Source organism: Drosophila suzukii, chromosome 3 (genome assembly GCF_043229965.1).
Source record: "Drosophila suzukii chromosome 3, CBGP_Dsuzu_IsoJpt1.0, whole genome shotgun sequence".
Taxonomy (NCBI): Eukaryota; Metazoa; Arthropoda; class Insecta; order Diptera; family Drosophilidae; genus Drosophila; species Drosophila suzukii.
In genome coordinates, this window is record NC_092082.1 from 92,000,763 (window position 1) to 92,016,867 (window position 16,105).

The 16,105-nt window shown below is 41.5% G+C and overlaps 3 protein-coding genes across 6 annotated transcripts in view; all 3 read right to left on the bottom strand.

Moving 5' to 3' along the window:
* The window catches only part of 5-HT7 (5-hydroxytryptamine receptor 7), a 54,844-nt gene that overhangs the window by 15,656 nt on the left and 23,083 nt on the right, over positions 1-16,105 (bottom strand). The window lies entirely within an intron of this gene.
* On the bottom strand, positions 7,699-8,201 carry LOC108012148 (coiled-coil-helix-coiled-coil-helix domain-containing protein 2). Its single transcript, XM_017077440.4, has one exon. It carries the CDS (start codon positions 8,134-8,136, stop codon positions 7,795-7,797), a length of 342 nt encoding a protein of 113 aa, XP_016932929.3. The 5' UTR covers positions 8,137-8,201; the 3' UTR covers positions 7,699-7,794.
* On the bottom strand, positions 10,875-11,575 carry LOC108012142 (coiled-coil-helix-coiled-coil-helix domain-containing protein 10, mitochondrial). The gene has a single exon (XM_036819694.3). It carries the CDS (start codon positions 11,473-11,475, stop codon positions 10,951-10,953), a length of 525 nt encoding a protein of 174 aa, XP_036675589.3. The 5' UTR covers positions 11,476-11,575; the 3' UTR covers positions 10,875-10,950.

The following is a 16,105-nucleotide window of genomic DNA, read 5'->3' on the forward strand; positions in this document are numbered from 1 at the left end:
TAAATTTACTATTTTAGTAAAATTCAGTTGAAAACAACATTTTGGCTACATTTTTGAAATGGTTCTGATACTAGGTATAATTTTCCTAACCTTAAATTAACTTTAAAAAAAAAATAAATTTTACACACTGTAGCAAAGGCTGCAACTTAATTTAAATTTACCATTTTGATGTATTTTTAAAAACTGTTTACTGTAATGGGTTTTTCCCGCACACTTTGCGCGAAGCCCCGTATAATTGGGGGGCCCAAAGAGCAACATTTACCCGCCCGAGGCAGTTTACCATAAAACTGCAAACAGCAGCCCGAGAAGCAACAGTTGCCACCAAGGAGTCCTCCTTGTCCTCCCGCAACAGGGGCAAACAGACACTTGTTGCGGCAGGACGGCCCAAAGGATGCAGGAGGATGCCGCCGCCTGTTGCAGCTGCTCCGAGCATCCGGCGTCCAAGGATAACCCAATGAGGAGCCCAGGGCCCTCGGCAAATAGTCGGCAGACGAGGGAAGGAAGAAATATACAATTTAAACGTTTCCAAATTGATTCCGATGGCCAGCAGAGCTGCAATCCCATTTGCCCACTGCTGATTGAAGTGGAAAATTGCAGAAGGTATTTTCAAAATGATTTAACATGGCAGCAATTTGAAAAAAATGTATTTTGATTATGTTAATTACCACAAAATTGGTATTCACTCGACCAGGAGGCAACTTTGGAGTTTGTTCAGCTGTTTGCCGGACTGAAGAAGTTGAAACTTCTCTGGAAATATGCAACTTCGATAAAGTTGGAAACTTCTAGTAGTTGAACCTGAGACCATTGTACAGTTAAAAAAGTTTGTCAAAAAAAATTTTTATTTTTAGGCTTAAAAGTTACTTTCATATATTTCTTTAAGTTTTTAAATCTATTGGATCTATCAGGATAACAAATTGTTGCTCACAAAAACCCTAAAAAGAAAATATATATACACTCCAAACTAACATAACTAAGCCTCTTCTATTTTTATAGTTTCTTCCCAAGCTACTTAAACTCTTGGCTTATGAGTCCACTTTTCTCGCAGTGCACCGAACCTCTTAGTGATATAAAAATAGCTTTTTTACTACTTTATGCAAACTTGTCACCAACTGCACTCCTCGCTCCCTCCAAAGACAACAACAAGTGGCTCCTGGCTTGGCAGGGGAATTTAATTAAAAAGTTTTTATGCGTTCCACCAGAAAACAACAGCAAAAGTGCGGGCTTGTCAACGGTGGCAACAACAAAAGCTTTATCTCATCGCAGACCTATGCGCCTATTTTCGGAGAGGCTTTCACCACTTTCCCCCTCCTTTCCCCAAAAAGGCTCCTTGCTCGTCGCATAGTTGCAGATGCGGAAAAAAGTATACAAAATACAACTTTGTTGCTTTTTTAGTGGCATGTAAATTTGTAAATTCATATTTATGCGCGGGCCGAGCTGAAATAGTTTACCCAAAGAAGCTGAAATGATGCAGCAATTTGCGGAAAGTTATGCGCTGTCACTTTCAGAGGAGAAATGGTTTGGGTGAAAGCGAAATTGCTGCACATTTGGAGCACGTAAAATTCTGTAAAGGCCCCATCAAGGAATAAGTGGATTTCAAAATTTGCTGAAGGAATAGTAACCCACAAATTATACCTAATCCTTCTTTAATGGAATAATTAATTATTTTTAGCTTTAATATAAATGCAAAATTGTTCTATCTGTTAAGTATAAATTTAATTCAATTATTTAAATATTTTCTAGAATTTTAATTAAGCATTGATTGGCATTCCATATTTTTGCCTTTTTTGTATCATATAGTAAGTACTGTTGCAATTGAAAAACTTGTGCAAAATCAAATTACACACGTTAAAATTCATTTTAACTTTGTATAAATTAATTCCATATCCCATCAAACAATTTATGATTTATGCGAACAGCAGGATATTAAAATTGAATTGGCTGCATTTAGCTTTTAGTGTAAAAAAGAGGCTTAAATTTGCATAATTCGCATGCAGTCTGGCAATTTTTCTGTTACATCTGACAATGGCAATTTAAGCAAAAAATCTACTCAAATACCAAATAAGTCCCTGGTTCCATTCGCTTATCCTGACCATAATCCAATTGAGTTACTACCATTTTGCATTCAAGGGCCAATTAGCTGAGGTTGCCGCTTTTCGTTGCACGGAAGGTCCTTGAGGATCTGGCCGGAATTGTCTTGGCCAGAAGGGGATGCCTCGAAAGCCGGCTTACTTCGCTGGAAAGTGCATTTGCGGTTGGGTTCTTCCACTAATTTTCGCAGAAGAAAAGCCAGCAATTTCCCCTTCTGGACTCGCTCGACTGGACGGAAAGAAAGGAAGTGGGCGCTAATTGAGGCGCCTCGTCCTTCGACCCTCGCCCTCGTCCTTGTAGACAAGTTGCAAACATTGTATCTGTCCGAAAGACATTCAGACCCCAGTGAAGCTGTCTGTTCAATCCAATCGCATTACCACAAATTATGTCACGTATTAGTGCTGTGGAGAACTTTTCCAGCGGAGAACAGAACTTTTATTCCATAATTGAACTGTGCGTGGGTTAAGTTTTGGTTTCGGTTTCGCATCAGTGGAGTGAAAGTTTTTAATGTCAACATATAAACACCCGTTGTGCACTTTCCCCAGGACATAGCCACGGGATTAGGACGACGGACCGGGGACTATGGACTACATACGATAGACGATGAATAAAGAGATCCTTGCATGCGCCGGCGAATCGCCAATCAACATCATCGTCAACGGCGACGACGACCATAACCGCAGCCATCACAAATGCCATTAGAGAGGCGAGTGGGTTTTCCTCCGCAGCAGGGACTCGCCGCCCACTCACCGCCCACCGCCCACTCCAGTCGACAACAACAACAAGAGGTCCTGGTGGCATTAGGAACCACCAACAAAGCCCTCTCGGAAAAATCCAGAACGGCAGCTCAACTAACGCATCGTAAATTGAGATTTCTATTTATTGTCGGCGACCGCAGAACACAGAAAGAAAATATTGGTATACACATATAGGTAAATAAAAAATATATTTTTATTGGAATGTATTTACAAGAAGATTATATTAAATGATTAGAATTACCAGTAAATGTGTAATTTTAAGAGCTTGGAAATAAAGAAACAATTTTGTTGGCCAACTTGTGTAGCAATTTACAATGTTTCTTTCATGTGTTATGGTACATTTCAATTTGTTTTCTCTGCATTAGTAGCAGCCCATCAAGTGTGCGCCATATATATCTGCGAGTTAAGTTCAGTTCACTTGGGTTTGGTTTAGTTTTATGCAGTCCAGTCACCCACATACCATTCCACCTCCACATTTCCCCCCAAATGTCACCAAGTTGACGCGGTCTGCCGACTTTATAAAGTCGCTTAAGCATTTTTAATGGACTTTTAAGTTTGCTTTTATTGTTTCATTCGCATTGCTTTTATGTGGCCACACTTCATAGTCGCGGATACATTTATATGGACTTGCTAAAATCGTAACACTAGAATAATGTGATTGAGCAGAAATGAAGAAATATATTATGAATTTTTTTAAGTATGAACAAACAAAGGCAAAAATAAAACTAAACATTTCAGTAAAAACGCCCTCACTTCAGGTCTACAATCTTAACATTAATAAATATTTTTGAGTTCCAAAGTAAGTATGCTATATCATTTAATTCCTTGCTAAGTCAAAACTATAGTATTATTCTTTCTTTCCATGTGACTTTCCCCTAAATTGAGTTATTTATATACCTCTGACAAGCTAATATTGAATTGAACTAAGTGATTTCCGCCCACTGGGCGACTCAACTGAACTGTGATCAAGTTAATAAGTATTTGCATTCCAATCAGCTGAATTTCCGTAATCAGAAGTAAATAAACTCTGCTCAGAGAATGGATAAAGTCCCTCTGGCATTTTCCTCGGGCGATGAGAGCAGGGCAAATACAATTAACAATAGTTGTGCGATTGTTTCGCCGCCAAAATTCGCCCTATTCTATTAATACACATTTGATCTACTTATTTCAATCAATGCTCTGTCAACTACTTTTCGGGTATTCCCCCGCCGTTTCCCGGGCCTGCTAAACAAACTGTCAATCATAGGGAAAATCCCCCGGGGGAAAAGTCCTGAAAGCGGCGGCTTTATTATGGAAATTAAATTGATATTTAAGTGACACATTGCGGCGGCGGCAGGGTGAGCAAGATAAATTCGGCTGGCGGCAAATTGTTGGCCCATACGGCCATTGTTAAGATGAAATTAAATTTTTATGGGCTCAAACTGGGCTTAGTTGTTGTACTTTTGTTGGTACTTTCGCCCCGAGCCCAGAAATATGTATGTATGTGGTCAGCTTATGGTTTCGGCCTGGCATTTTGGTATTTTGACCTTTCGGCTGTGAGGTTTAATTAATATGCAAATGGACAAAGAGCAGGCAAGGAGTTGGGCCGTTGGTCTGGTCAGCAATTTAAATTTAGTTCCCCCATCTTTAATGAACTCCGAAAGTTGTGTTTCTGAAATATTTATTGGACCGCAACTTGGTCCACATGCTGCTGGAATTACCCACTTTTCGGGGCCTCGGGCAGCCCTGCATATTCATAGGGGCTTCTGGTTTCTGGCCGCCATTTGCAATTCGAATGCAGTGCACTTCCGGTTTTCGGAAATGCATTTCCGCTTCCGCCGGCCATCTGCACCCCTCCACCAATGCACTTGCCACAGCCACGGTTTGCTGCACATCAATTTGATATTTGACAGAGGCGCTCACAACTAATGCACTTACTGGCCATTCAACCAATTTGGTTACACGATTTTGCGACTCTGATGCAATTTATTGCACTGCACGCCCCACTGGCCGACCACTTGTGAAATTGATTTGATTTTTATTAGCATTTTATGCGATTTGCCCAAGTGTCCGTGGAGCGAGTGAGTTTGCCCGGGGAATTAAATTAAACACGTTCAGGTCGGTCGGCCAGCAGAAAGTGTTCGGGGTTCGAGAAACCCACCCACACACACACTCTTTGTGGGGCCAGGTGAACCAGGTGGACCAGCCATTTCTCATTGTTTGCCCGCAGCCGGTTTTCCTCGCTTTCCTTTCTCCTGTGGCCACGCCCCCATGCACACACAGAAACCCACGCCCACCATCAAATACACTGAGAGAAGCCCAACTAAATTGTGTTTTTTCTGGAGAACGAGTAACAAATTATCTGATAATAGAGAATCCTAATTATAACTTTATTGAAGTGTTGGAAAAAATATAAAGCAGAAAATCGATGATGGTTCAAGGCTTACAAGTTGATATATGCCTTGCACATCATATAAAATGTGATAAATCCTTTTAAAATGTAAATTTTCCATCCACTTCACATTAGCATAATCGAATTTCAATTGTGAATTACTATTAAAAACTGAGGTTAATAGAATAAATTAAAGAGGATTTTTAAAGCAGTGATTGATAATTAAATTAAGAGTTGATGGAATATTTTTCTCGATGCTCTCAGGACAATAAAGAGTTAAAACACGGCTGACTCGCAGTCGAATGCGTGTTTGCCGTATCGAATTTCACACTTTTCCGCTCGCCCACTTGCTCCCTTTCTTTTCCCGCCAAACAGTGTTTCCTTGGGCGGGAAAGTGGGTGGAGCGGGAAAGGAACAATGGGAAAACCGGAAAATTCAGCGGGCAACAAAAAGAGGCAATCAATGAAGCGCTTTTTGCTGCTGCACTCGTCACCTGCCAGTGCAACTGCAACTGCAAATCCATCGTCATCTGCCTCGAATTGTGTATTGCATTTTTGCTGCTGCTCTTAATGCGTTTTCCCGCTTTTTCCCAGCAGTACATCATATTTCACATCGGATACGGTTGATGTTGCCTTTTTGTTAATGACTGCAACAGAATGATATCGTCAGCAATTCAGCGGATGACAGGGGGCACTAATTTTGGATCCCTAGGATGAGCAGGAAAAATAAAAATGTACCCTTTCTGAGTTTTATAGTACTTATAGTTGCTTAACTTCAATTTACAACATAGAGGTATTTAAAGAAATGTACTCTTTCCACTCTAAAAACTGCATAAATGATAACTTCTCGAGCAGAGCCCCCGTCAATTAAATGGTAACTCGAGCCTGTGCCAATGGTAGCTGAAACGGGAGCACTAGTTTCCAATTCAAAGCCTCTTAATTGGACGTAATTATGGCTTGACCTGCCTGCCTTGTCAGATGCGAGCTGCATTCGACCCCAGTGTCCATCCAAAACTAACATCCCGCCCAGTTTCCGCTGACCGCAATGGGAGGTCCTTGCTGCCAGGACCAGCTTTTTGGCCTGGATGTGTCAGATCAGCGGGAGGTGCGGGGGGTGCCTGGTACTCGCAGGAACCCCCTTTAAAGCGTGTGAGCCGACCAAGTTTTGAGTACATAATAAATATTTATTAGACCCGCTGCTGCTGGCCAACGATTTAATTTGTTTTCATTAAGCCAGACAAAGCGCTTAAGACGGCTACAAATATACAGTTGAGCTTCCTCAAGTGCAATTGGGGTTTAACTCGTAAAAATTAAAAGGCAATTGCTTTAAGACTTTAAGGCTTTGGACCATTTAATGACAGAAAACAGACATCTCAAAGGTCAGCTGGAAAAGTAACTAGCTTAACAGAATTCAGGCAAAAAATATTTTTATTGTACCTATAATATGTTTCTTGCATTATGTTACGCCTTTAACTTCACTAGACATCGAAAGCCAACTTTAACACTGTTAATAAATCCAATTTATTAATAGGTTCAAGCTAGGAAGTCTTGACTGTCATGCCTAACTCCCTCCAGGGAGTTCCTCACTGGAAAAATATGCTTGAAATTAAAAAGGGTATTCTCTCTGGGGTCCTCAATGTCAACGTCGTCGCCTTGACGTGGCCAAAAACATTTCGCTGGCTTAATTGTGCGCAAGCCAAGCAGATAAAAAACGAAATGAAAAAGTTTGGGGCCCAGCGACCAAAAAAAGGAGGAAATATGGAAAAACGCGAAAACGCGAGACAAAGGCGCTCCAAGCGAGGAGAACAGCGCGTTCAACGCCGAAATCGGTGGGGGGTTTCCCAATTTTCCCAGTTTTCCCAGTTTTTCGGGCGGTGGCGATGGCGTTGGCGAAGTAACATAACAAAACAAAATTAAAGTAAATATGCGCCCGGATCCACAGACAAAGTAGAAGGGCAAACAAAGCCGAGGTCCTGACAAGGGGTCGAGCGAGGATGGCAAGGATGTCAGTAAACAAAATCACAATTAACTGAGAATGACGAAAAATAACAGCGGCAAAGGAGCAGCGAGCATGTGACAATGGAGCCGCTTTAAAGTGGTAAAAATAAAGGGGTTCGCCCAAGGACGAAGGACCTGTCATAAAGCATTTTAATTGCGCACCCACATCGCCTGGGTTTGATTGGAAGCGCTGAAGTCTATTCAAATGGGACCCAAGGACAAAATGGAATATTTAATGATTGGAAAAGGGTTTTCGGGTCTTAAACACGCAGATTATGGTGACAATGACATGGGAAAGGATCTCCATTGAGTTCGTTGTTGGGTCCTCATTATCCTTGTTGTAAGTAATCCGCATATCATTAAATTTGATTGCTTTTCAAACTTAATTAAACGGTGAAATTATTATTAAACATGATGAAATTAATGTAAAATTTGATTAAAGAAATCATATTTTAAATCTTAGGAACAACATGAACAATATTAGTTATGTTAATGACTACAATTTATTTAAACGTGAAACTGATTCGGCAGCCCAGGAACATCAGAAAACAAAAATATTTTAATCAGGGATTTTTGATTTCTAAATATTATAGTGACGATGGCAACGGCGTACTGCATCCTGGAACTCCTTGCAGACATTGAGATCGTCATTCTCCTCGGTGCACTTCAGGAACTGCTTCATCTCCTTGGCGCAAGGACCCTCCTCGACCAAATCGCTGTGGTGCGGCTGCTGGCCACGCCCCCTGAACAGCCCGGTTATCCCTGCGCCTATGGCGTGACCCACAGCTGACCCCGCTGCCACGCCCGCCGCGTGGGCGGCCACGTCCTTGAAGATCATCTCCGAACTCCGGGTGGTGGGCAGCACCACTGGCAGGTTGCACATGGAGGGCTTGGCCGAGGCGCTTCTCTGTCTGCGTGGCATCTTTTTTACTTTTTTTAAAGGCTTCTGTATCTGGCTCAAAAAATTCAGACTTCTGTTCAAAGGGAAAGTGAAATTTAGAATGACAAATGTGAGGCATTCTCGGTTGGCTCATAGTTCCCAGGCCTGCTCCGGGGATCCTTTTCCCAGCTTTGTCAGCTAATTTATATTGCATTGCCTGCCAGCTAATTGCCAAGTGCATGCAACAGCGCCACCTGGCGGGGAACGAACTGAAAAAATATTTCTAATTTGTTTTTCCTTTTTCACTTTTTGCGTTTGCTTTTCCCATTTCCCGCACTAATTACGAACACATAATGAATTTGTCGGCAAACGCGAAAGGTATGAAGGCAAAACAAATACACAACTCCAGCTGGCTGCCCTTTGAAAAATCCCCAAGGAAGGGGGTTAGTCTGGGGTACCCTTTGAAATACACTGCTAAAAAAGAAAGCCTTGTGAATTGATTAGAAATAATGAATTTAAGTTGCTCACTAATGTTTTAATAAAACATATGTTTTATGTTATGATATATGTTAAAATAATTTGTACCCTTTTAAAAAGCAGTTATGGTATTAGCTCTTCTCATAAATATTTTGTTAAGTGCCTTTCTCCCATTTTTTTCAGACATATCCTTGAGTTAAATATGCGAAAGCACTTGATGAACAACCCCGAAAGCCATTAACGAAAAGCAACTTAAATTGTTCACTAGCAAGTGAGACCGCATAGGAAATTACTTTCTCCGAAAAGTGTTTCAAAAAGCAAGTGCAGGTATTTCAGGCAGTCGACAAAGTCGATCCGCTTTCCTTTTAGAAGTGCAGCGGAAATGCTTTAATTGGCTGGGAACACGCCAAAGTTCGGTTGACTATTTCTGGCTTTTTGGGAGAAAGCGAAAACACAGAGGCAATTAGCCGAACTGCCAAAAGTTGGGCCTAATTCGAATTAGGCAGTGCCCCATATGCAGAATTTTGGCAGCCAGTTCATGTGGCAAACGGAATATTTCATCAAATTATGGCCAACCGCAGAAAGGCGAAAAACAGAGAGCCCTGCTGCAAATGCCGCTTGATTGATGCTGTATTTTATGCGGAGAGTGCGAAATTCCCCCTCTTTTCGGGGCCATGTTAATCAGCAGTATAGAATTTCCACTCACCCCGCCATGAATATTCAAGCAAATTACATTTGCTCGCCGAAAAATGTGAATAAATGTGACAGCAGCTGATGCCGCCTTTCAGCTGCGGGGAAAAGAAGAGTCTACGCAATGCTAATTTCATTCTGTTTATTGTTTTGGCTACAACTTAATTGGCCCAACTCTCGATTCGACTGGCTCCCAGCAAATGTTTATAAATCAATCAACATCAATAATGTTTCGGCAGGCAAGATGGATGGCCTGAGCCCTGGGATGAGGTTTCGGGATCCGAGTTCTTGTTGATGGCTGCCCGCATAACGCCAATTAATTTGCCTCTGCGAAGTCTGTTTTTCCTCGCTCTCAAGGGGTCTGGTAAATGAGCTTTTGAAGGCCACAACTCAATTTGTATATCCTAGATTGATGAAATGCACCAATTTAAGTAGCACATTATTTGATATTTATTTATTTGTTGTAAGGTTTTGGTCAAAATACGGATTTTTTACTTGTTCCTTAGAAAAATATCGAATTTTTCGAGACATTTTCCTTTGTAATTTCCTAAAAAATTAACCTACAGCCAATCTGCGCACTGTTTTGAACAGCTGTTAACCCAATTTAACGATTCTTATAACTTTTTGACAGATTTAGTAAAATAAAAATTTTGGCCAAATTTTAATTTTTTATAAGGGTACCATCATCTATTTTTTGCAGAAATGGGTCTAAAAAATTTTATTTTAGATTTAAATGCCAATCGATAGGAAATTTAATTACGAATTCAGCGAGGTATATCTTTCTATACTGGGACGAATATAAGGAATTCTGTGGTTAAAAAATCGTATTTTTTTGCAAAAAATCAGGACTTGGTTAACATCATTTTTTGCAAAAATGGGTCTAAAAAATTTTATTTTAGATTTAAATGCCAATCGATAGGAAATTTAATTACGAATTCAGCGAGGTATATCTTTCTATACTGGGACGAATATAAGGAATTCTGTGGTTAAAAAATCGTATTTTTTTGCAAAAAATCAGGACTTGGTTAACATCATTTTTTGCAAAAATGGGTCTAAAAAATTTTATTTTAGATTTAAATGCCAATCGATAGAAAATTTAATTACGAATTCAGCGAGGTGTATCTTTCCATACTGGGACGAATATAAGCAATTCTGTGGTTAAAAAATCGTTGTTTTTTTGCAAAAAAAACAGGACTTGGTACATCATTTTTTGCAAAAGTGGGTCTACCAAATTTTATTTTAGATTTAAATGCCAATCGATAGGAAATTTAATTACGATTTCAGCGAGGTGTATCTTTCCATACTGGGACAAATATAAGCAATTCTGTGGTTAAAAAATCGTTGTTTTTTTGCAAAAAAAACAGGACTTGGTACATCATTTTTTGCAAAAGTGGGTCTACCAAATTTTATTTTAGATTTAAATGCTAATCGATAGAAAATTTAATTACAAATTCAGCGAGGTGTATCTTTCCATACTGGGACGAATATAAGCAATTCTGTGGTTAAAAGATCGTCTTTTTTTGCGAAAAATCAGGACTTGGTTTACCAAAAATCTGTTCTGTTATGCAGGCTTGAATATAATCTTTTTTTTAGATAAAGTTGATTTTATTTCGAACTAAGTAATGAAAATGTAGGAGTTAAGTCTCATCTATTTGCTTTTTCCGATATTGGCCTCCGGTATTCGGGATCTCAGACATTGTAGCGTCGCCGGCACTGCTGCATGGCCTCGTTGAAGTCCTTGCAAATAGAGAGATCGCTGCCGTTCTCCTCGGTGCACCTGAGGAACTGCCTCAGCTCGAAGGCGCAGGGACCGTCCTCCACCAGTTGGGTGTGGTGAGCGGAGGGGGAGGCTGCAGCTGCGGCGCCCAAGGATCCCTCCTGCTGGGGCTGCTCCTTGGCGGGAGCACTGGCCTGCCCGCGTCCTTGGAACATCCCGGTGAGTCCTGCGCCCACGGCGTGACCCACGGCGGATCCTGCCGCCACTCCAGCCGCCGTGGTGGCCATGTCCTTGAACCGCTCCCCTGTGCTGGAACCCTTGGCCTCCGCCGCAGGAGCTGCCGCTGGTGGGGATTCCTTCTTGGGCTGCTGCACCGCCGGCAGATCCCTGCTGCTCCCCCGAGAAGATGGCTTTGTGGCGAAGACATGGCTGCTCCGGCTGTTCTGGCGGCGAGTCGATCCCGAGGATCTCGGACTTTCGGAGCGCTGACGAGGCATGTCCTTAAGAATCTCAGATAATGAGTAGAATCAAATCAAAAGGCTGACCTGCTTTCGCCTAGAAAGCTGAATTTAGAATGACAAGACCTGACTTTTGACCTATCCCGACTCAAAGAGCAGGGCCAACTGACCTTTATTGTTTCCCCCAAGGATCTCTCCTGAACTCTGTCCGCTAATTTTTATTACTCAGGAGCCACTGGGGCTAATTGCATTGTGCACGCCATCAAGTGACATATTACATTATCTCTGCTCTGTGCTTTTGAAATTATGCGAATTTTTATTCTAAAGGGGGAGAATAGCTGGGGATTCAGTATTTTCTGCTGAATAGTGATATGAATTTAAGTTCTACACCATGGTCATTTGATTAACAGACTGAAAAACAAATTAATAGCTTACAAACGATGATAAACATAAAATGTGTATTCTTTTTTAACGAAGTAAATACTACCATTATTAAAAATGACGCATTTAACTAAGATTTTTAAACTTTAACTTTTATTTAAGCGTAATGAATTCATTTTCTAAGTTAATTTATCAATTAAATTATTTATAAATAGTTTAAACAAATGTATACCTATAAATTCTGCATTATTTTAAATTTTGGTACTCCACTTTAAATTGTAAGTGGTACCCGCATATCTATCATGATTCCCCCATACCGAATTGAATAGCTGAGTGGAATGCCCTGCCCCGAATGCAAATATCTTCCCATAGGCCTCTTGGACCCGCGTTTCATTACTACTGACAGGCACTTTCCCCTGCTGGCAGCTGCACTCGGTTTCGGCGCAAACTTATTGCCCACTTGCGGATCGAGATGAAATGTGCGGGAGATATGCGGATTTCATTTGCATTCACGATGCTCTGTGGGCTGTTTGCCGTATATTCCAATTGCTGTTTGCCGATCTGCGACAGCCCAAACCGGCACGCTTTCAATTTGGAACTGCACTCGAGTGCCCGGGTTTGCATAGTTGTGCTGATTGCACTTCTGCAAATTAGGCGTCGACGGCCGCAGTGCGTATGATTAATATGTGGGGGGAAGTGGGGGATGGGCACCTCGTTTCTGGCACTCATTTGCATTTCTGGCAATCGCCAAGAACCTAATTCACGGCTCGCAAGTGGCTCTCAAGTGCTTCCCATTACAACCACCTCCGATATCCGACTTCGTACACCCGACTACGCCTCAATTACTTGGGCCATTTTCACCAAAGCTGTCTGGCCGTTTGAAAAACACAATTAAAGTCCAACCAACTCGACCATTCATAACTGCATAGAGCGGTGTGGCGGGGAATCTAGACCCGGGAATGGCGAATGGCCAACATTTCAAATGCGGTAAATTACAGTTAACGATTTTGTAGCACAGCAATTTGCTTTATCTCCAGATGTCTATCTACGGTTTGTAAATGTATTTCCACGTAGCTGCCCCGAACACCGTGTGTTTTGCATGTCAGCCGACGGGTTCTATCCATAGTGTACTACCATGGTCTATACCACGCCGCAGAGCCACCTTCTCTGGTCATCGGCCAGAACTAAAGCCAGACCCTTTGTGGCCAGCAGTTTGCACTGGGAAAATAGGTTTAAGTCGGACTAAAAACAAGGAACAGGAGAATATTCAGAAATACAATTTGAAAATTTAATTCCATTAATTCTATTATAATTATGTATAATTCCCTCACAAATAAATCAACTTGATAAACTACTACTTCTAGAACCAAACATAATAATATTGGAATAACTATTAACTTTTGCAATGTTAAGTTCTAGTTCCCTTTTACTACTAATTTCCCCCAGTGTGTGTGTTGCGGTTAACAAATGTAGGAACACCGCCATAAAGGTGTTGAAATAACTGCTGCCCCGTTGAACTCGGTCTTTGTTTGCCTTCGTTGGCGGCGCTTCTTGGCTCGATTGTTACGGCGTTTTATGGTTATTGTGTCGGGGGCGCAATGCAAATTGCCGCCACATAATTATGTCGCAATCGGGGGAATATATACACTAAGTATAGAAAAGGCCAGAGCCGGACTTGCAACAATGGCAAAATAAGAGGAGATTTTAGGGGCTTCTGGCTTCAAAGTTTCGCAATTGGACGGAAAGTTGTGGTTTTTACACACCTGGACAAGTCCAACTTTTCTATGTCTAATTAGCAGGCGACAGTAACAGTTCCAGCAAACTAATTTATTTAAAAAACTCGCTTTGGCTCGGCAATCAAATAATAGAAATGAGAACTTTTAATTTGCCAACGCCCTGACAGCTCACGCAATGGAAAAACGAAAAACTCCGGGGGAAAACCGACGAATACCGACGAACGGAAAACAAAAACCAAAGTTGCTCAGACTTTTACCTCAGGTAAATCAGTTACTAATTGCATTGTCCTCGGCTGGCGATAAGAAAGCAATTTCAATCTACTAACGGAGTGGCAATCGATTGGGGTTTATAGTTTGCAGTGGGTGTATTCCATTCTTAGTGTAAAGAGAGGAGAATTATTAAACTTTGATAACTTTAAATACGTGTATAAAAACCTATAAAAACTACCTAACTATTTTAAAGTATATAATGTTCTACATATTTGAAATAAGGAACTTTTCGATTTCGAATTAACTTATCTACCTTGTTTTACATAAAATATTAACATCCCAAAACTATTACCAACCGGTTTATATTTTATTTTAAATTTTAAAATTTACCTGTTCTATTTTATACATGCCATATTTCAAGTAGATTAATGAAATAAGTTCCCGGATAAATTGAAGACAAATCGACGGTATTTCCGAGCACTTCTCCGCTGAATTGTGAATACTGTGCAGTATCTTGATTTTCCCCTCGACGCAGGGTGCTTTCCCGGGAACCACTCCGTTTTGCTTTCATCAAGTGTCGGGCTGCAGTTCCTGCTCCTTGACTAATGATCGCGTGCCAATGGAATGGCAATCTGCCATTACAATGGTGCAACTCCACGCACGTATTTCCCGGGGGACAGGCAAACAAATGAATTTAGATTTCAGAGGGCTTTTTACAAAATGGGCGGAGGTCAACATTTTGCAGCCATTTTTTAAGCTTAACGAAAGGCGCTCTCCTGATTGTACTACACATTCCACTTGCTTATAAGCCGAGGCCCCAAAAATTAAGCTGGAAATTAATGATTGCACTTTCGAGAGAGGCCTTCATTGTGTGGGCTTCGCAGCTTGATAATGTGCAGATTAAAATTTTCGCGGCTCTTCTGCTGAGTTTTCCACTTTTCCGCCTTATGAAGTGAGTGGCGCGAAAAGTTTCCCTGCTTAAGCAGCCGCAAAAAGAAGTTTTTAATGAAAATAAATCATGCGCACACTTGACTGCCTTCGCAGGACCCCCAGGACTTATCGTTCGGGAATAAGCCAGTAGAGGGGTCCTCGAATGCGAATCTACCACGCAAGGCGATTCCAAAAATTTATGGACTTGCTCCAGTTGACACTCGATATAAATCAGGTCGCTGCAATTAGGAGTGGGTTAAATTGCACCACATCACGAGACAACTATCGTTCTAAGGACCCAAAAGACCAAAACAGCCCCTTCGGTGCACAAATGCTCGCACACGGACTGCCACTGGCCACAGGTGTTTATTTAATTAATTTACATAAATCACCTAGCTGCAAAGCGCACACACATGCCAACTGCCCTTGCATTTAATAGGTAATTAATTTTAAATCAGCTTATTGACCCAGCAGCAAGGACGGGCCTAAAAACTGTTTACACTAATTAAATGACAGAGCTGCAGAGCAAATAAATAGGGTTAAGCCCATATTTATGTTGCGGTGAACATACGTGGCGTATGCGCAATGTTGACTATGAGCCTGGATTATTGGCGCAAAGTAAACCAGGCAGATGATTATGCAAATGTTCCAGAAATTTCAAACGAACACCTTTAAGTGTGGCTGGAATTTTCGCTGAGCCCCAACTAATTGCCAAACGTCGACTGCACATTCCTCACTCGATTGTCTGCAGAACTTTGCTGAAAACAAATTGCGCCCTGGGAAATAAATAATGCATGTTTAAAGGCAAACGAGGGGGGCCACATGCAAATAATGGCGGGCTCTTTCTACCTGGCAAATCACTTTGAGTTATTGTATTTAGCCTTCAACGGTTCCCCGGCAAGGCAAAATAAATATTTTAAACCTGCAAAAGGTGTCCAACAGCCACGCACTTTGGGCGATGATTGATATGGCTTTTTCCGGGGGAAAAGGGGAAACCAGGGGGCCAACGGGGCGCAATGCCCCTTGCCAAACACCGAAAACCGAAAACGTCGAGTGTCAAAGTTTTTGTGCGCGCTTAGCGCATTTGATGAATTGTTAAAAGAAAATCGCGCGTATGTGTCAACATTTGGTCTAGAAATTCGTGAGGGGCTGGAACCGTATATATAGGTATATGAGAAAATCAACTGTAGTACCAGCTATAAGAAAAAAAGCCTGGCAAAGCTTTTGAAGCCGCCGACGAGCAAATGGCGGAAGCCCAAACAGCTGCTGATGATGATGGCGGTTGCTGTCGGTAAACAGAATGAACTGAGAAGGGAATTTCTTTGGGAGACGGGCATCGGTGACTGGTTAATACCCTTCGTCGGTGAAACCCTTGACAGCAGAGATTAAAATAGCTATGGGCCGAAAAAATT

Bases quoted from the DNA above. Each gene is read 5' to 3' on its own strand.
- LOC108012148 (XM_017077440.4), bottom strand. From the start codon at position 8,136: ATGCCACGCAGACAGAGAAGCGCCTCGGCCAAGCCCTCCATGTGCAAC.
- LOC108012142 (XM_036819694.3), bottom strand. From the start codon at position 11,475: ATGCCTCGTCAGCGCTCCGAAAGTCCGAGATCCTCGGGATCGACTCGC.